General features: G+C 41.8%; 2 protein-coding genes across 3 annotated transcripts; both read left to right on the top strand.

Moving 5' to 3' along the window:
- The first annotated feature begins 474 nt into the window (after positions 1–474).
- Positions 475–5,580, top strand: LOC140303684 (keratin, type I cytoskeletal 18-like). The gene is made up of 7 exons (XM_072382541.1): positions 475–1,074; positions 2,343–2,425; positions 2,538–2,694; positions 4,412–4,576; positions 4,662–4,787; positions 5,051–5,271; positions 5,424–5,580. The coding sequence occupies exons 1-7, from the start codon at positions 628–630 to the stop codon at positions 5,461–5,463; spliced, it is 1,239 nt and encodes a 412-aa protein (XP_072238642.1). The 5' UTR covers positions 475–627; the 3' UTR covers positions 5,464–5,580.
- A 2,020-nt stretch (positions 5,581–7,600) lies between these two features.
- Positions 7,601–19,483, top strand: eif4ba (eukaryotic translation initiation factor 4Ba). Of its 2 annotated transcripts, XM_072382537.1 has the most exons (15): positions 7,601–7,649; positions 9,996–10,136; positions 12,516–12,721; positions 13,806–13,922; positions 14,114–14,168; positions 14,298–14,444; positions 14,859–15,017; positions 15,169–15,333; positions 15,515–15,779; positions 16,532–16,620; positions 16,838–17,090; positions 17,238–17,275; positions 18,317–18,446; positions 18,720–18,792; positions 19,105–19,483. In XM_072382537.1, the coding sequence occupies exons 1-15, from the start codon at positions 7,637–7,639 to the stop codon at positions 19,180–19,182; spliced, it is 1,929 nt and encodes a 642-aa protein (XP_072238638.1). In that variant the 5' UTR covers positions 7,601–7,636; the 3' UTR covers positions 19,183–19,483. The 2 variants fall into 2 exon arrangements, with proteins under 2 accessions (XP_072238638.1, XP_072238639.1); XM_072382538.1 differs by lacking the exon at positions 18,317–18,446.
- The last annotated feature ends 1,659 nt before the right edge of the window (positions 19,484–21,142 follow it).

Below are 21,142 nucleotides of genomic sequence, written 5' to 3'. Positions count from 1 at the left end.
CAGTTTGTTCTAGATAGTAAGGCTGGTGAAGACTGTTTATTTTTGGACCTTGCTGACCACAAACTGAGAAACTATGTAGCAACTGGCACATTGTGCCTTTTATGGGCAAACCACAAGACTTTTGCAGCATTCCTGAGTAATAGAACTCACTAACCCAACTTTTCTACCCTCTCGCTTTTAGTGTGAATTCTTTATCACCTATTTTGACTGAAGCACAGATTCTGCTGGACAACATAGAATTTTCTGCTTTCTTTCACTTTCTTTGAGATATTCACTGACCCTCTATTTGCTTTGAGCTGTTTATGTCTGTAGTTCGGTATGCTCTGATTGCTCTGAAACGTTTACATAACAAGACATGTTTTACATATCTCCTTGGTGACAGAGCCCACATTGCATGTTAGAAGAGGAAACAGGGATAGAATGAGAGAGCAGTGAGAGGGAGCACGAACAAAGACTGGGCGATGCTGAAGTGGGCAGGGTCTGAAAGACCAGCTGTTATTGGGAAAGAGAGGCAGGAGTATAAGTTCCTCACTTCCCACTGCCAGCGTCACTTTCTAAGCCGGCCAGCAGTGAGCGTCTGCATCTCATTTTTCACTTTACTCTCCACAAAGCCTAAACTTCTCCAAAATGAGCTACAGAACCTCCAACATTCATCAGATACCTTCCTCCCGGATCTCCATGACCCGCTCCACACCTCAGAACCGTGCTGCCAGCATTTACGGCGGTGCTGGTGGACAAGGTACCCGCATCTCCTCCACCTCTGTATCTTCCCTGCGTTCTGGTGCTCCTATTGCATCTTCCTCAAGTTCCTTCAAGCTGAGCAGTGGAATGGGTGGCGGCATGGGCTCAGGATTCGGTGGTGCTGGTGGTGCCGGTGCTGGAATCCTCGGCAACGAGAAGGGGGCCATGCAGAACCTGAATGACCGCCTGGCCAATTACCTGGATACAGTGAGGAACCTGGAACAGGCCAACAAAGAACTGGAGATAAAGATCAGGGAGGCCATGGAGAAGGGGGGGGCTGACATGAGAGACTACAGCAAGTATGAACCCATCATAGAAGACCTACGCAAACAGGTAACAATTAGAATTCCATGAATAGGTGGCCGTTTAGTATAACACAATGATATGGCCAGTGAAAAACATAAGGATTTTGAATGCTTGAAATGATACATTGGATCTAATATGAAGATCAGTCTGTGTATTTGATTAAATATCTCGTGCCATGTGGCAAATCCAGACTTCTTTTGGCATCTGTATATGAGATATTCACATTTAACGTAATGTTGAGGATACTAAAATGGGCAGTATTTCCTTTCTAAGTTATCAAATTTCTTGCAAGAGAACAAAGGGTGTGGTTGCCTTCTGTAGCTCTGGCCCTCCCCCTTTAAAATTGTTCAGTTCCACAAACAGTCCAGAACTTCCTCTGATGATTCACTAACACGAGGATCATGGGATTTTGACTGAATGCTCTCAGGCAACCAACAAACAAAAGCATTTCCAAATGGTTCTGCTTATTAGATGGCAATTCTACAAGCATGCGCTGGTGTAGGAGGGCCTCAATGTGAAACAGATGTGTGTGTGGTAATGACACACACAGACATATGCACAAAGGATCACACTGCCAGAGTGAGCACACAGATGTGTGCAGTTCAGGGGCTCTATAACAATCAGCCCCAGTCTGCAGAGGCAAATGTCACATTCCTCTCCAGAGTCCAGTTCTTCAGTATCACATAGTGACATATTGATGGTGGCACTTTGTGTTTCACACATAAAGGGAAGTTAAGTCTTTCCCTTTTCCTCTTTCATAGGATGCCATGGTCACATAAACTCTTTAAAAGAGACACAGATAAAGATTTTCCCCATGTCTGCACACATGAACACATACAGTGATACATACTACAATGACTGACAGCAACAGCAGAGTTGGCTGAGTATTCCGAAAGAAAAAATACTTCCATGTACAACTAAGTCAGACAGGAAATCCATTTCTATAGCAACGCTAAAGCAAACCAGATTTTGTTTTTGGCACAGAAACATCCCCTTTTCCTGTTCTTCAGTTTATGGTTCCTCTTTTATGACATGGGTTCTACCATGTTGGGATGCTATTGTGCAGTTTGGCTAGTATCTGTTGTTAGCAACAGGGAAATACTGACTCCAATCATAGGTTTGGCTGAGATATGAAAGAAGACCACTGTCTCCAAGCACATTGTTTGAAACCACAAAAAAAGCATTGGATGAGGCTTCTGACTGAATTCTTGAATGTAAAATGATGCAAAATTGAATGTTCAAATGATGTTAACCAATAAAATCAATGTTCTTGTTAATTCTTTTTTCCTTTCCAGATCTTTGACAAGATCGTGGACAACGCTAGCTTTGTGCTCCAGATTGACAATGCCCGCCTTGCTGCTGATGACTTCAAAGTCAAGTATGGGATTTGACTTTTCTCCTCATGTCTGTTTTTAACTTTCTACAACACTGCTCAGTGACCATATGAGCAGATAGCATCTGTGATAGAGTTTGTGTTGTGCATCTGGCAGGTTTGAGAATGAGATGGCAATTCGCCAGTCTGTGGAGGGCGACATCGCTGGGCTGAAGAAAGTCATAGATGACACCAACATGAGCAGGATGAACATTGAGAGTGAGACTGAAGCTGTGAAGGAGGAACTCCTCTTCTTGAAGAAAAACCACGAGAATGTGAGTTTACAGTACATAAAGAGAGATTATATGACTTTACCATGAGCAGTGTGTAAAGTGTTTTGTGTTAATGGAAAGAGGATTTTAAGAAAGAGCAAGAGTCCATCAGAATCATCTGTTTATACAATGTTGCTTAAAAAGTTTGCGAATCCTTTGAACTCTTCAATATTCCTGTATAAAAACAAACAGCATATATCAGGTTTTAACACAAGCCTCAAAAGCAGAGAATGGAAATAAACACTTTGTTATTCTTGACAGTTTATCGAAGGAGGACCTAATATTTGATATCTGACAGGCAAATATGTGAAGCTTTGCTTTCAGCATCTGGTCCAGCAATAATAAAAATTAAACATTTACAGTTGCAGTTGATCAGTCCTAAGCATTGGCTATGAGGCCTTTTAGCTCATCCATCTGTATAGAACATCTTATCTCTGGCTCTGGGATGATATTGAATTACCTCACATGAATTGCTCATTTCTGTTCCTTGCACAACATTTATGTTTATTAAAATTAGAACTTTGAACTGGCTATTCAAAAATACTCATATTTTCCCTATTCAGTAATTTTTCGTTATTTCCCAACATTACCCACTTTGACGGATAGACATCCTGACATTCTATTATACAGAATTCATGGGTATATTCAGAAAAAAATGGTCCCATCAGTTATCTCCTGCCCCAAATGAAGGAAAACAGGCCCACCTATAACACTGCCATAACCATGACAACCTGATCCCATCTGTAAAAGATGGGATCAGGTTGTTTCGTGCTGGAATACATTTTTTCCTTTATTCAAAACATAACACCTCTAATTCAAAACAAAAAGTTGTGTCAGTTTTCCAACAGATTTCTGGTCTTTTCCACATGATCTTTGGCAAACTGCAAAGAGAGAGTAATGCTCTTTTTGGAGAGTAGTGACTTTCGGCTTCCAGTTCTCCCATGCAAGCCGTTGTTGCTCAGTCAACCAGTGAGAGAGACAATTTTAGGTATTTGGAGTTACTGTATTTGATGTGTTGGTTTCTGAGATAGAAATGCATTCTCCCATTATATACTTCTACTGGTGTGTTAGCTAATATGAAAATCAGACTTTGATATTCTTCAAGTAAAACACAATAACTCACACCCAGTTGGTATCACACTCATTAAAAACAGTTTACTTTACTTTACCTTCAACATGACTGGTAATTCTAGGGCTTAAATTCTTAAATTTTTATGCAGAATTGTAAACAAATGTTTAAGTACCACAGACCTCAAATCTCAGGAAGGACTAAAAACCAAGAGTAAAGTTTATCAATCGTGTCTCACCCTCACCTTTCTCAGCAAGGGCAAACTCAAGCAGCCTGCTTGCATGAAAATAGTTCTTTTATTTTGTTGTTTCTGCTAGTAGAGTCGGCACATTTTTTTTTCCAAAGTTGCAATTGTGCACTTATCTTTCTTTCTCTCAACATGTTATTTTGACTTGCCAAAATCAGAGCAAGAAGATAAGAGCTGCTCAGGGACAGCAAAATATTTTACATGATACACTACAAGGGTCAGACTAACATAACAAGCTACACTCTGCAAAGAAGGGGATGAAATGGATCAGGAAATCCTATTATTTCAAAATAACATTTCAAATATAATACAAGAGCAGAATAATATCAATTAAAACATATATAATAACATGCATAGCAGTAACTTGAGTTTACCTAAATTCTGTCCTTCTTTTGTTCAAATAGGAGGTAATGGAACTGAGAAATCAGATCTCCCAGTCGGGCGTGCAAGTGGATGTAGACGCTCCTAAAGGTCAGGACCTGGCCCAGATCATGCAGGACATGAGAGGAAACTATGAGAAGATCGCTGTGAAGAATGCAGAGGACCTCAAACGCTGGCATGAAAATCAGGTGATATAAGGCTAAAAGAATGTGTAATCATGTGATGCTACATTGTTGAAATGTCCTGTTTGCTCAAAATTATTTTTCCCGTCAGATTGCAGATGTTCAGGTGCAGGTATCGCAGAACACGGAAGCTCTCCAGGGGGTCCAAATGGAGAAGAGCGACAGATCGAGACAGATACAGACTCTGGAAATTGAACTTGCATCTCAACAGAGTTTAGTAAGTATTTGAAAAAGGTTTCATACATTTTTAATTTTATTCACAAACACAAAATTATCAAGTCCTCTCGAGAGTTTCATGTCACTGCAATAGATGTATGGTCCATTCTATACTTGCTGTGGCAATGTGACACAGTAAGATACCTTGATTATTGCATCATTTTTTTCTAATTAATCTACATTACAAATATTAAACTTTTCAAGTATTCTCCTTAGTTTGAAGTTTTTGCATATTTTCATTCCTTCTCTTAAATCCTTTATCAGAAAGCTTCTTTAGAAGATACTCTACGCAACACAGAGCTCCATAACAACATGGAAATGGAGAAGTACAATAACCTAATTGTCCGCCTGGAAGAAGAACTGTCCAACTTGCGTGCAAACATTCAGCATCAGACCCAAGAGTATGAGGCGCTGCTCAACATGAAGATGAAACTTGAGGCTGAGATCAGCACTTACAAGACTCTGCTTGATGGTGGAGATTTCAAGTAAGAGAGAGAGAGAGAAAACTAAATGTCAAGACAACATGATTCTGCTGGTTGTTTGAATGGTTAAGGGCAACTGCTTCATGAACTGAGACAATAATTTAATTCGGCAGAGGCTATTTCAACATGAATGTTTTCATTTGTGTTTTCTTCAGGCTCCAGGATGCACTGGATGAGCTGGCAGCCACAAGTTAATTTGGAACAAAGACTTCAGAGACTTCCAGCTGGTTCAACCATCCAAAGCTGTTTTTGATCCAATTCCACATAACATGCAAACCATAAAGTCTTCACAAATTCTGAATAAAGTCACACTGCACAACAACGAAAGCAACATTTTTAAAAAAATTGGCACACAGACATGCTGTTTGTGTATCTACTGTTTTCATGCATGCGAAATCTGTGGGTAAAATGTTCTGCTCAATTACAACAGAAAAAAGTTTAAGAAAGTGTTTGGACTGGATTCTTTCTGTTGACACATGAAAATTATTCTTTTTAAAATGGTCACTTGCAGAGTTTTGAAATGTGTTGATTAAAAAACAGACTCAAGAAGAAGAGGAAGAGCCATGCTATCGGTATAGTCCTCCATGCAAACCCTCCGCTTAAACCTCAAAGCTAACATGAAACAGCTTGTGCAGTGCTATGCATACTTCAGTGTTTTCTGTAGAAACTGAAACAAAATGAAGCCGACCACTTGCAGGCAAGCCTAGTCTGCTCTTATTGGTAAGCTCCAATGATTTAACTTGGCACAACCCACCATCCTGGAGTAGCTGTGAAATTCAGAAGAAACAGATAGTCCAATGAGTTCAGCAAAAGTCATGAACAATTTAACATTTATTTCACATGAAATTATAGACTCTATGAATACCCACAAAACTACTTGTTTTCACTACTTGTTACTATTAGTGCCAGATACTGGTGTATATGTGACATAGAGCAAGATATAGCATATAAAAACACACATTAATGATATTTGGCCACTAGGGAGCAGAGGAACTCTATAATAAACCAGGAATCATACTGTTCTGCCATGATCCCATTTCAGACGCGCACACCTTTCCGGTAATCTGATGACAAATTAGCTTGTCATCTTGGTGTTAGAAAAAGTCTGAACTGCATGCAGCCACATAAACAAAAAGGCATGCACAAATTGCTTATGATCTGTTTTTACAGATTATACAAATCACTGCATTAATCGGCATTAAATGGACAACTACTTAAAATCAAAATCAAACTGAGGTGATTTGCGATTACCTCTCTTTCACTGTGGAGCTACAACATTCTTATTAGCATAACTCAGGGTAACTTTTGAGCAAGTTTTGTACTTTTCCACTGTCCTTTTTAAGTGAGCTAGAGCCCAGAGAAGAAGGCAGCAGTTCTGGATCTCGTTTATATATGTTTAGAAAGGTTTGTTTTTCTTTACATAGTTGGAATTTTTACTTGAAGTAATGCATGGAGCAATCAACTGTGTAGTAGTAATTTTCACTATGAAATTGTGCTGTTTAGTTATTCTTTGAAGCCTGGAGGCCTGAACATTATAGCCGTTTGATATTCTTTTTCAGAGAGACATGATGCTTAGAACAATTATTTCCCCACACAGTGTTTCATAGTGGCTTCTTTATCACAATTGTGGGTATGTTCAAATTAAGGACATGAATGAAAGCCAGTAATAATATACATTACATGTCTTTACAGGGCAATAATCGCAAGAAGATACATTCAGAAATGGAGTTTGCATGTCAATATGGCACATTACTCAGATAGTAAAGTGTAGGAATAACCCAGGAGAATTTCAAATAATATCATCAATGCTTAGTTGCCATGCAAGTCTTAAATGACAGCTGATCACTCTGACATTTTACAGACAACATACATCATTAGAGTTAAGCATACCTGTCAGCTCCACTTCACCATGGTGATATTATGTTTGACAGGTATCAATTTGATGCTTTAGTGTGAGAAGCTCAGTAAGAAGGAATCATTTCAACATCTTTACAATAAACTCGTTGTGTTAGACGAGTGGTTGTGCTTAAACAAATGTATATTTATATATTGTATATTTCAGAACTCAATATTTCAGAAACTCGTTCTTGGGCTTAGACTATCTTCAGAGTTTTAAGCAAACTATATTTTTAGTCGATGGGTATGGTTATTCAATCGAAAGAGAAATGTGATAAATCAGCAGTGTGACTAGATAAAGGACACATAACAGAAATATCACACGAAGGAAACATCATTCATCGAGTCTAAGCAGATGTGGGTCAGTAAGTAAACAAGGGAGGAGGCACAGGCCCGTGAACGACGATGCGCGCTCCCGACAATAAACCTCTGACGCCTTCATCCGGGTACTACAACGAACTCGCTCTCCAACATGGCGGCGTCAGGTGAGGTTTATGTGGGTGAACGATCTGGGTCGCTTAGAGAGAATATCTGAGGGTTAAATCTCCAGACAGTTTAACAGATTAAGCGTGAGGACGTCCGTTTTGTCGGTTTACTGATCTGCGTCGTTGTCTCGTGTCCATAAATACGTTTGTCGAATGTTTTAGCCTGCTATAGACGCAGCTGGTTGCGGTAGGCGAATGAACGAAGCAACGACTTCTTCGTATCTGGACATTTCAACCTATAAAGGACAAACGGGCTTTTCTTTAAGAATGCTAGGTCGGTGTTAGGCGTACAGACTTTTGAGCTTACTCATTATTACGTGTGTGAGGCAGTGGATGACATGATATCAAATGTTCCTAACTGCGTGCAGAACTGGCACATTGTATGTCAGTGGCGGAGCTCGCCGTGGCGCTCAGGGCAAATAAGCGCCGGCGCAAGCGCGATTTGTGGAGGAGGGGTTGGGCCGACGAGTCCGGGCCGCCTGAAAAGTCTCCCCACGTGTGTCGCGTTGCTCCATGATATCGGTGTTTGATGAAATAGAGCAGCGGAGCTGGTCGATTCACATCCTAAACACTTCGTTGTGAGCGTCTGAACTTCGAGCTGTGTTTTTTAGCCGGCCAAGTCTTGCTCCGTTTATGGCGCACTTGGATCCTGGCGCTGCGACGTGCACTAGGCCCTAAAACCTAGCCAGCTAAGCAGGGATACTTCCCCCGTCAGCAGTCCTTTGCTGACTAAGCTCGCACAGGCATGGAGACAAAAGCGATCAGCGTAAATGGCAAGCCAACAATCTGTGAGCTTACAACTAGCTGTAACCTCGCTGTTTTGCTTATTTTTGTGTTGACGTGAAAATAAGAAAACTCGATGACACGTTAGTGCGATGCGCTGAGAAAACTGGTGGTGAAATAATGTGTGTACCATCATGTTAGCCATTTAGTGAGGCTAAATGTATACAATGCCTTGGTGTTATTTATTGGGAAATGGGAGTAAACAGCTACGGCTCGTTTTTCTCCCTCTGTGTGTACAATTTGTAACTGTAAAAAATGTCCTTACAGCTGGGTTTTTAAACAATAAAGGTCCCAGTTAGCTCTGTGTGGCCCCCTTTCTGCCTCAGACCGAAACACTTCTAACCTGTTGTATGATCTGCGTGAAGCCCCCTGGGCAACTGGTGCTAACTGTTGACATTCAAACACCATGGGGAATGTTCCTTAATGAGCTCGAGCTGTTCCAGTCATGTAGATTTAGTGACAAACTGTTGCATTGCAAATATATGCAATAAATGATTTAGAGTAATGATATTTTGATAATACATTCACACTTTCTGTACTGTGAGTAGGGTGTTTGGTCCATACATGCACTTCTAGATTAGTGTCGTTGGTGTGTTTTTTTTCAAGTAGTATGATTTGATGCATATCCAACAAATTGCCACTCCCAAAATGTGTCTACTGTGGTGCTGGGATATTTGGCTTTCTGACAAAATCTATAATGCTCAAGCTAGTAGAAATTATTCAGAACTATAGCTCGTTGAGATGAGTGGCTGGTTGTACTACTTTTCCCCCCTCAATAGCCGTTAAACTATAGCAGAAGGAGGCTGCACAATGAGAGATCATTAAATGTGAAATTGTCCCTTAAAATGATGCAAATAGGGATGCAAAAATTACATTTCTGTGAGGTTTATCTAATTTTGTATACAGGTGAATGGAAACAATTAGAACGAATAAGCAGAATGACGATGTTGGCTGTGATCAGGCAGTAATGTGACAATTGTGCACGTCACATACGTTACAGGTTCAGGCTCCCAAGAAACTATCTTTATAACGGTCATGCTTTGCAGATGTCCCCTAACTCTTTGAGTGGAACGTGCTAACGTTGTCTGAACTGCTGCACAGTTTCAGTTGGACCGGCACACCCCTCCCCGTGTGTGTTCTTTCCAACAGGAAAATAAGTGTTTTTATCTCGCACACATTGTGGCCCCCTTATCTGGCTTAGCTGGACAACATCTTACTGCTCAGCTCTTAATTGTTTCTGCCTGCCTGAGAAACAGCTGTATGCATGAGTAAAGCTACATGCACAAGCCACAAGAAAATCCACTCTGGATATATTGGTTTTCTTATGATTCTTAGTTTTACAGATCAGTAACCTTCGGCTGTTTTGTTCCATTTCATTGTGAAAAGTTCAAGGGGGCAGTTTTCGACAGTCGGGGGGGCCTTTTGCTACACTGGCGTATTTTGTAAAGTTCACTACCTTTTTCCATAGTCGTTGCTTTTAAGACATTTATATAAGCAACCAACCCGTGACTCATCAAATGCCCCCCCATAGTTGACTCTGTACTGTGTGCATCTTCCCTCCAGCTAAAAAGAAGAATAAGAAGGGGAAGACCCTCACTCTGACTGACTTCCTGGCAGAAGACAGCGGAGGCAACAGCGCACCCCCCAGCTACCCGGCCAAGTCCACAAGCTGGGCCGATGAGACTGATGACCTGGACGGAGATGGTGAGCACACACAGACAAACATACAGAGTTTCAGGTGATCATTTTACAAATGAAGATTTCATGAATTTGAAAGCGAGTTCCAAACAGCAGCAGGACTTGAGTTGGGATGTCTTAACAGGCTTTGAGAACAGTGTGGATCATTAGTTGCTATTAGCGATGGCAATCGCTCATCAATCAAAACTTGAAAAATGCCGTGACTACTATTGATACTGCTTATTTATCTGGAAATGTGCTGTAACCAGTTTTCTGTTCGCTCCTAAAGAAAACAAAACAGATTAACTCCGGTCTTAAATGTTTATTCCACAAGAACCAACCCTGTTCACTATACTGTGCTGTTGTTTCACTTTGTCTTTAAATAAAACAACCGAAGCTTAAAATCGGAGGCAAATTTTATTGTAACTTGTGTGTGCGATTTGCATTTAAAGATCACGTCCCTGTTGCTGTGGTTGCAGTATTGAATTGTCAGTATAGTTCCAAAGAAAAAAAGATCCAGGTTAGCTCTGTAGTGCTTTCAAGGTGCGACAGTGTGGAAGAACAGGTGGAACAGGAGATTGACAGGGAACCACAACTGATTCGCAACTGAGGCGGCAACGGGAAGCAAAACAGTCTGTCTCTGTGTAAAGAGTAGGTCCCATTACAAGATTTTTATCCTACATTTCCCATCGTAGACAGATGGCCTAGATCTAAGGCAAATTTGCGGTTTGCTCAGCAGTCATCAATTGCTGTGTGTTAATGTTTCAAAGATATGTTGAATAACACCTCAAAGTGTGCCTTGAAGCCACGAGTCTGTAGAAAATTTTGTGATCTCGTATAATGACAATAAAGACTCTTGATATGACAGACAACAGTCACAAGCTAAGCCCCCCCCCCAGGAAAATACAATTTAAAAGTTCAGAAAATAAGAGAAACTCAGTGTAGTGTGAATGATACAGTGATCAGATGACACTTAAGATCTTGTCGTGTGAATGTGGCTGAAGGGCTTCACATGCTAGCATTTTTAATCTTTATCTTTATTAAATGACAGATATTTAGATATTCAATTCCCTGAGAGAAAAGAACTTGTTGGTCAAGTGCAGGATTCCTAACTGACTTGGGAGTCTTATGTAAAGGAAAACAATCTCTGGAAGAGTTTGAACCTTGTGGTAAAGTCATTTTTATATCACTCAGGCTGTAGTTTGTTTTAGATGAGTTTGGAGAGATTAAAGTGCATTGAAGAATGTGATCCAAGTGGTGGTGTTATCAACATGTGTGGTCAAACTCATGACTGAATGTAAAATGAACAGCTGGTTTGGTGGTAAGTTTGAAATGTGTTGGGACAAAGTGGGTTGGCAATCTTGCAAAGGTTTAAACCAGTTTACACCAATTTTCAGTTCAGACATGTCCTGTAATACCGGATTGATGCTCCTCCTTGTTAAAGTTAACCAAGCTGTGAATTGGCTATTTAAATTCCCATTATTGCAGTTTGATGAATTAATGAATGCAGTGGGTGACATAAAAGTCATTTAGTTTTCAGAGTTCGTTTGACCGGTAAGACCCAATCAGGAATTAGTTTACCTATTAGTAAAAAAAAATGTGCATGTTTGCGTGTGTGTATTAGAATATGTAAAAAGATGATAGTCTTTCTAGTTCTGCCTTTTTTTGCTGTAGAAAAAAAATGTAGTTTGATAAGAGAGAACATATTTGACTTATTTTAGATCATTCATGTCACTGAAAAAAAAAGAAGCTCTGTGCAGATACCGCTGCCACCATTAAAACTGTGTAACCTGAGGGTTTCTTATGTAGATTTTGTTTAACATGCTGCTCTGACCAGCGACGTTGGCTCGTTTGCTGGCTTGCTGTGTGTAAGCACACACTGATACTCCTCTGTCTGGTCTGTGTGAATCAGCACGGGGAAGCAGCAGTGGCTTAATGAGGAACATGTATTTTGTCCTCCTAAGATGCAGTCCATGTTGATTCATGCTAATGCACCATTTTGTTTAGTTACTTGAATAAGTTGATCCATGTCCTTTAATTTCTTGCATACCATGACTGTATTTGATCTGATATTCTCCTGTTTTTGCATTACTGCTCATTGACACATGGAGCTACAGAGCCTGTAAACGTGGTATTGTGGGTCTTTGTTTTCACAGCGGGGTGTCCAGAAATGTTTCCATTGAAATGGATAACATGACTAAATGAGAATGAAGTGAAAAGGTTTCACTTTCAGATGTAAATAACTGTCAAATTTAGATATTCACAAATCAGTTTTGTTGTTGTCTCTCTTCTATGGATTAGTAATACTTGAGCATTTATTTTTATACTGATATACATTGTTATAAAGGCTTAATACCAGCACAACAGGAACTGAAGCACTAATCATTAAAATGCTTGTTCCTCCAGTCTCGACATCGTGGCACACCGAGGAGGACTCGTACAGGGCGCCACCCATTGACCGCTCCATCCTGCCCACAGCTCCTCGCTCAGCTCGCGAGCCCAACATCGACAGGTCCAAACTCCCCCGTAGCCCGCCATACACGGCCTTCCTGGGCAACCTGCCCTACGATGTCACCGAAGACTCGATAAAAGACTTCTTCCGCGGCTTGGCAGTAGGTGCAACACACACATGCTAGAACATAAAAGGTGTGATAATCAGCTTGCAGAAAGGGTTTCAGTTGCAGTTTGACCAGATGTGTAATACACAGTGAACCTAACACTGTCTAATAAAGGAAGGAGAAGGAAAAAAAAGTCACCACCAATGATCTCGAGTTGGTTCAGGACTAAGTTCAGCGACATTTTGCTGACTACATGAATTGTGAAAGAGTGGTTCTGGTAGCAGGAGACATGATTTTCACATGGATTGGCCGCCACAGAGTCCAGACCTTAACCCCACTGAGAATCTTTGGGATGTGCTGTGGAGGACTATATGTCCATTTGACTCTCCCTTTGCCAATAAAGGTTTTGGTAAAAGAACAAAAATGAATGCTATACTAGACAGAAACAAATATTGTTGTACGAGTTGATCACAGCAGTGCTGTTTGGCCCCGGCATTGTATTTTGAATATGTTTCAGTCCACACTGTCAGGCTGTCATCTTGCACTCCTGTTCTTTATATTGAAGGAAGACCTTTTTTTTTGTTGTTGGTTGTCTCTTTTTAGACGAGCTTAATTGGTCAGAATCTTACTTTTAGAAACATCTCGGATGCATAAAGCCTCCTTGGTGTAAGGAGAACATGTGGTAGCACTTTATTGCTGAAGAATAATCAGGTCTACAAAAGGACTCTTATGTGCTCCTCGGGCTTCTTCAGACCCTTTGTGTGAAATGTCTCCCATCATTCGAGGCAGCTGAAGCTGGTAAAGATGGCAACAACAATATGATTGTCAGACAAAAGTTAATCTCTAGTTGTGTTGGAAAGTGTGAGCTTTTGGCGTTCTGCTGGACAAGCTCCTTGTCTCATCAAAGCCATAGTTCTCCTCCTGGAGCTTTCAGGTCATCTGATGGAATCAGAATGGTCTCCCACACCTGATTTAAAACCCTTGGGGATAATAATGGGACTGTCGAGCTTTTAATTGGAAAGGGTTTTAAATGGAATGTGCATTTATTCTAGCCAATGCTGAAGTTCACTTTCTGCGGTCTTGGCCCTAATGAGAGAATGCTGCGTTTCATTTGTCGTTTCTGTCCATCTGTCTTCAGATCAGTGCCGTACGTCTGCCTCGAGAGCCCAGTAACCCAGAGCGGCTGAAGGGTTTTGGCTATGCTGAGTTTGATGATGTCGACTCCCTCCTGCGGGCCCTGAGTCTCAATGAAGAGGTGAGATAAAGGATGATTGCAACTAAAACACAGTTTTTGTGTGTTATGGAGTTTTCTTGTATTGCATGATTATTTTCTTTTGATTACGCTTAGTCGAAATAACGAAATTAAGTTTCTTTCTTAAAATAAGTAAGTAAAATCCGAGCTAATATTGTCCTCTCCTCCTCTGTGTTCCCTGTTTGGGCCATCAGAATCTGGGGAACCGAAGGATTCGTGTGGATATTGCTGACCAGTCTAATGATAAAGGTACATTTCTGGCTGATTTGAGACTCCTCTCTGCCTTTCTACTTAGCTAACATTCAACATTCTACTTTATTTAGCCGGTGTCTTCCTGTGGTTTTGATGAAATGTTTCTCCATTTTTCCCACATTTCAGAAAGAGACAGTGGACTCATGGGAGGCAGAGATCGGGGTGGGCGGATGGCAGACATGGGTCCTGACAAGACGGACAGCGACTGGAGAGCTCGGCCTAGTGCAGACGCTGATGATGGACCTCCGAAGAAGGATGATGCCTTTGGAGAAAGTAAGCCCGATATTTCTTAACTCTTTTATCCCTACGGTATGTCCTCTGGAAATAAAAAAGAATAAATAAAAATCCTGGAATGTTTGATATAGTCAGTCGTGTCTGATGTGACTTTTCTGTTTACCTGTCATTGTTTGACTTTCTTTAAATAAAATTGCTTTTGGTCCCAGTTAAACAAAGAGAAAAAAATCAAATGTATATAAATAAACAACTATTGACGAAAACAAACCCACTATTTCAAAGTGATCTTTTTTTCAAAATGGAGATTCTCCTAGATTTTAGGTTCAGCGTGCTTTTCAGCTGGGAAGCATGTGTTTTTCATCTAAAAAGTTGACTTGATTCACTCCATCGGATCAACTTTAGCAGAAAACCCCAGATGTCCTCTCAGGTGGATTTGTTGTTGTCCTGTTGCAGGATCACGGGACCGTTACGAGTCAGATCGTTACAGAGATGGCCCGCGGCGTGACAATGATCGTTACGAAGGAGGACGAGACCGCTACCGGGATCGCTATGAGGACAGGGACCGTAGAGATCGCTATGACGACAGGGATCGTAGAGACTACGATAGAGGAGGTAAGCTGTTGTGCTTGTGAGGGTCTCTGTTTCACATGAGTCTCCTCTTGTTCTCTGAGTGGTTTCCAACCTTTTAACCAACCATCCTTTATATCCTTTATGAGCATTATGTCCCTTAAGTTCTTCTTTTTGTCTCCTGTTGTCTTTCTAGGTTTTGATTCCCGTAGCGGCGGAGGAGGTCGTCGAGCCTTTGGTAGTGGCTTTCGCCGAGATTATGATGATAACCGGGGTAGCAATGATCGTTACGGTGAACGGGATCGTTACGGTGAACGGGAGGAACGATACGAAAAACGAGAGGAGAGGCGTGACGAGAGAGGTGAGAACTCCATATACAGATGCAGTGTTCATCAGATCCTCTGAATAAATCGATATTTACTCTAAGCTATTATAATGTGCCTGAGGAGTCACTTCAAGTGCTGACCTATTTTCACACTGCTCATCTGATCTCCCGATAGTCACAGTCACACCATCTTTGATCATTTCTGTCCTCTCCACAGCTCCTCAGCAGCGACCCAAGTTAAACCTGAAGCCCCGTAGTGTACCAAAAGAGGAGGAAGCTCTCCCCAGCAGCGGTGGTACTTCCCCAGCTGCTGCTCCAAGCTCCGGCAGCAGGGCCTCGTCCATCTTTGGTGCAGCTAAACCTGTTGACACAGCAGCCAAGGAGAGGGAGGTGGAGGAGAGGCTGAAGAAAGAGGAAGAGAGGCTGCAGAGGCAGCTGGAGGAGGACAAAGGCCGGGCACCTGAGAGGAAGTTGAGAGACAGGTCAGTGGGTCAGGTTTCTGTTTTATCCAACCCTCATGGAGACAGAAATAAAGTTTCTGCCTTTTTCTTCTAAACTGTAAGTCTGAATTTTATGAGCTCAAAATTGAGAATGGACAGTAGTGGAATGTGCAAATGTTTAGGCATCTTAAAAGAGGACTGCCCCTCTTTGGCTGATTCCACAGCTTGCTGAAGCTTTCTTTTGTTGTCAGCTCTCTTTTGGATGAAATAGGACATTTTCTCGACTTTACCTGGCATATCCCTTGAAGGTCGGAATGTTTTTAACACATTTAAGATCCACCCACATATTTTTAATGATTAAATCATGAGACAGTCAGGACTCCTCTAAAAGCTTCAGCTCGGAGTGGGATTTTGATACTCTGTGGAACACTGTTCTGATGCTGATGCCTGAATCCTTTCAGGTTTAGTCTCTTGACATCTGCATCCAAAGTTGGCAGATGCTCGAATTCCAGTGAGTCAGTTAAGGCCTATAAAGTCACTCAAGATTTGATGCTCAGTAGTATGACCCCCGAAAAGTTTCACATCTTTTAGTTGCAGTGTTATAGGTCATGAAGTAAAACATTTATTGAAAGTTCTCGTCATTTTTCAGGGTCAGTCTGCTGAAGGGGTCGTTTGCTGCACCCTGCTGCTGGGGCGGGACTGTTCACACATTTGGTGTTATTTACGGTGCTGTGTACAGTGATGATGCTAATGTTTTTGGTGAAGAACTTTGACGTTTTGCTCCTGTGTTTCAGGGACCCCAGCTGGCGCAATGAGGAAACTCCCACTGAGCGATCCCGCACAGGAAGTGAGTCTTCACAGCAAGGAAGCTCCTCTGGAAGAGGTGAGATACTTCTGTCATCCCGGCACACTCGTTTAAATGAATAAAACTGAAAGCAAAAGTTTTGTTTCTACTTAGTTTTGTGGTGGTTGTTTTTCTGATATGAAAGTTTAGAATAATTCTGTTTTCAACAAGAACTCCTGGACTCTCGGGACCTTTTTGGGGCTGAAAACGACTTCTATTTGTTTAATTAAAAAAATAAAAAATTGTCTTCCAACAGGGTCAAGGTGTCAAGACAGAGAGCGCTCTGGGGAGAATGAGGTTTTCTCTGGCAGAGAAACCTCCCCTGTGCCCTCACCACGGCCCTCCTCCACCAGCTCCTCCAAAGAGCCGCTGAAAGTGATGCCTGCTCCTCCTCCCAAGGAGAACGCATGGGCCAAAAGAAGTGCAGTGAGCACAGGCTCAAATGAGGGCGATGGACGACCCCCCGTCTCTCCGGTCTCCCCAAGTGGTTCAACTCCTCCTAAGTTCAGGTAAGAGCACCGCCGGGAAAATACCAGCAGTGATGCTTAGAATCATCACTTGCAGAACAAAAACTTTCAAAGTCAGAATTAGCATGACAGTGTCGTAGATGTTTTTATTTTAAACGCGTTTTTGTACTTTTTTCCCTTTCTGTTTAGTTCTTCGAGTTCTGCAGATGAAAGAGGATCTGGAAAGGGTAAGGCCTGCCATGGAGGCATGCACACAAAAAGCAGTCAGTCCCCAACTGCCTCGAGCGACACATGGCACTCCTCGGTGGTTGAAGTTGCATCAACAGCCATGTGCTTAGAATTGGGGAGGGACAAATCATCATACTCAGGCATCATTAGTCCTTCAGTCCTTGTTGTTGCCCTCATCAGGCTCCACACAGTGGCTCCTTATTGGAGTTGATATCAGGCTCTTCTTTGCATTGTCTAATGCTGCTCAAGCTTTGATTACTGTGTTGTTCTTTATTAGTCTCAGTTGCACCTGCTCACATGTGCTTTGAACTAAAGCCAGTGTTAGTATTATGGCTATTCAAAATAATGTTCAAACTCTTTGTAGTTCACTTTCCATGATAATCTTCTGGCTTCCTTATTACTTTCCGACACTGTGCGAGTCAGTTGTGAATTAAGTCGACTTGGCTCAGCTGATGAAGTGGCCATCCTAAAAGTGGAAGGTTTGAGATTTAATCCTGAGCTCCTCCACATTTATTTTTCCTTCCGTCTGGATATTAAGCTGTCATTCGTAGCGAATAGTTGAGGTGGCGTCTTCCGAGGCAAGTGGAGCGCACAGATGCCAAATCCATTTCTTTTGTTTTGCTGTCTGTTTGTAAACCATATGCATGGATTTACGTGACTTTAGCACTGCTGCAGAGACGTTGTTATGCCCACAGATGATGATCCAATCAGTGTAACAATCCCATCCTCTGTCTGAAAGTGGATGATCAAATCCTTAAGAAATCCTGAGTCTAAAACTCGAGAAGTCTGTCAAAATGTGAAAACTTCAGACACCCTTCTGCACATTTTTCAAACTTAAATCAAGTTGAAAAGTGTCAGCTGTGTTGTACAAGGCAGCTTGTTATCTTGCAGTTGTGCACCTCTCATTTGGCCCTACTTCAGTGACTAACACAATTTGAATCCAACACATTGCTTGTGATGCTGCAGTGTGTTGTGAGTGTAGTCTACTGTACCGAGTCCACCTTCCTCCCTTCACTCAACTGTCTGGCTTCTCCTTTAAGATGAGAACAAGGCTGATGGTGTGCGTCGGGACCGGGGGCCCCCGCGGGCACGAGGGGGACCAGCAGGGACTGGAGCTGGGCGGGGCCGAGGAGAGGGGCCCAACAAAGACCGAAGAAAGGAGGCAGACAGGTCAGCCATCCAAAGCTAGCACCTCCAAAGTTCTTGATGAGGCAGGCAGGACATTTTCTGGGCATCTGGAAAGAGTGGCCTACTCTCAGGATTACATGACTGATGATGGATCTCACTGTTTCTGGAGTTGTGCACATTAGGAAGTGGAGAAAGACTGAGCAGATCCTGTTGTCCCGTATTGTGGTGTCTTGAATCTGTACTTTGAGGATTCAGAACAAGGGTTAACTGTTTCAACACTGATATGTTCTAACCCCTTGTTCATTGTGATTGTAGAAAGGACAACAGAAGAGACCGAGACTCCAGACCACCTCCAGAGCCAAAGAAATACGAAGAAACCCCAACCCCTGTAAGTGCTTTCCAGGGTGACTTGGGCCCACTCCCAACTCAGGTGGCAGTTGCCATCTAGACCTTTTAGCTTGGGTTTTGGGGGCGATTTGAATGGCTTGATGGCCACCAGTCCTTGGCACTTGAGTTCACCTCAGCTTTAGTTTGATTTTTTTTCAACAGTTTTCATAGTGTCTTGTTTGTTTTGCTAGCGTTCACCTTATATATTGTGTAAAACGTTTCTATTTTGAATTGTTACATGATCCTTAAAGTTTATTTCTACACTCAAAGCTACTTAAGTGATTGCTTTGCTTGTTGTTTGTGATTTCTTCAGAAGTTCAGCTCAGCCAGCAAGTACGCCGCATTGCTAATGGACGGAGACCAAGGTGACGACGCAGAGGACGTTGAATAAAGAAAATGACGAAACGAGGCCCGAGAGTACAAGACGAGGAGTAAATTACAAACTTAAAAAGAAAAAAAAAAAGAAAAAAGAATTCCACATAGCTTATGAAAAATCTCCTGACACAGAAGTGGCTCTGGGGAGGGGAGATGCCGCTCCCGCCCTCCTTTTCTTCTGCAATCCTAACCTTTACTTTCAAAATCCCACCCACCCATCCAAGCATCGCTCCTCCCCCGCCCCACCTTCAGGACTTTTCAGGTTCTAAAGAATAGTCACATACTGGACTTGTTTTAAATAAAAAAGAGAAAAACAGCTGACACATGGAAAAATGATGGAAACATTGAATTAATTGTAATAAATAAATGGAAAAGTGGGGAAACATGAATTTTGTATATTTGTGGATTACAGTCATGGTGAAGGTGGCATGTAATGACAGAAGATGTAGTTTAGTAAGTGGCGCCTTTTTTAATTATCAGTATTTGACTTGCAGACTTCATAGACAAATGTTTAAAAGGTTTATTACAAGCCCTTTGTACCTAGTAAATAATTTGGATTTATCAACTCAATCTGAGCAAATTTATTGCTGAACCCTGTCTTTCCGTGTTAACACTTATGGATGTTTGGACTTGGCTATTCATATGCAAACCTTTGCCCATCATGTATTCACTATTCAGCATATTCGTTAGAATATTGTATTCTCAGTTGGACTGACTCGCAGTCTTTTGAGAGAGGACTAATATGTAGACGGCAGTAGTGTGAGATTTACTTGTGTGTCTAGATTAAAAGAAAAGCAGCCTCCACGATTCTCACTGAGAAGCCATCAAGTGCCATTACTGTTCTCCCCGTCGTACAGATGTCCCTCTATTGCTACACTTTCAAATAACATAATCACATGAAAAGCCCCACAATGGTTTGTTCCCAGCCATGTCATAGACTGTCTGCAGCTGTCTGAATCATTTACTCTTCATGCATACCCCCACGCTCGTTATTGGGAAAGCGAAGCCTTTCCTATCAAAGAGTTTGCGGAATTCCATGAAGTGACATGAACTTGTCTTCCAGTTTGCAATAAATTGGGGTGATTATGTACATTCAAATAGTATGTGGTTATTGTTTTATGTAGGTGTTAGTGCAAAGATTCAGACCAGCGAGTCTCATTTAAAGCATATTTCCTGCTTAGTAGCGTTTACAGACGAGCCCATCGTTTCACGAGTTCATGTCTTTCATGAAGCTCAGTTCGCTGAACACAATGGAACCATGGAAGCTGCTGTTGGGATCATGGTAAACTGCACCAGGAGACTTTCATATGCACCAACAAAGTATTTTTATCTAACGGTTCTCCCGGTGTGGTCTCGGAGGCAGACGGGTCTTCGGTGTTTCTTCAGTCTCGGCCCCCTGCTGAGGTCCAGGTGACAGCTGGTGATTATCCTGCTGAGCCTTACATACACACACAGACTGCAAGGTGGGGTCTCTCCACTTTTTGCAAGTGAGCCATTCTTTACAGTGGTTTGTGTCGGTGGAGATATAAATTCTGGAGAGCTGCTCACTAACCCCAGTTCCAAAAAGGTCTGGATGCTTTGTGAAATGTGAATGCAACAATTTGCAAATCTCAATATTTAATTAACAATTGAACATACAAAACACCAAATGTTGATAGAGAAACATCTTACTTTTTTATTGATAAATGCCACATTTGATAGCAACACATTGAAAAGTTGGGATAGGGCCATGTTTACCACTGTGTTGCATATCTTCTTCTACAAACAGATCGTAAATGTCAGAGCTGAGACCAGTTGCTGGACTCTTAGGAGAGGAATGTTGTCCCGTTCTTGTTTGTTATAGGACTCTAGTTACTCCACAGTCCTGAGTCTTCTGTGTTGTATTTTGTGTTTCATAATGCACCGAATTTTTTTCAGTTGGTAAAAGGTCTGGGCTGCTGACAGGCCAGTCAAACATTCAAACTCTTCTACAACAA

Source organism: Leuresthes tenuis, unplaced genomic scaffold (genome assembly GCF_036924035.1).
Source record: "Leuresthes tenuis unplaced genomic scaffold, fLeuTen1.0.hap1 SCAF_3, whole genome shotgun sequence".
Classification (NCBI taxonomy): Eukaryota; Metazoa; Chordata; class Actinopteri; order Atheriniformes; family Atherinopsidae; genus Leuresthes; species Leuresthes tenuis.
Note: the sequence above shows the minus strand (reverse complement) of the source record. Positions and strands in the feature narration are given on the sequence as shown.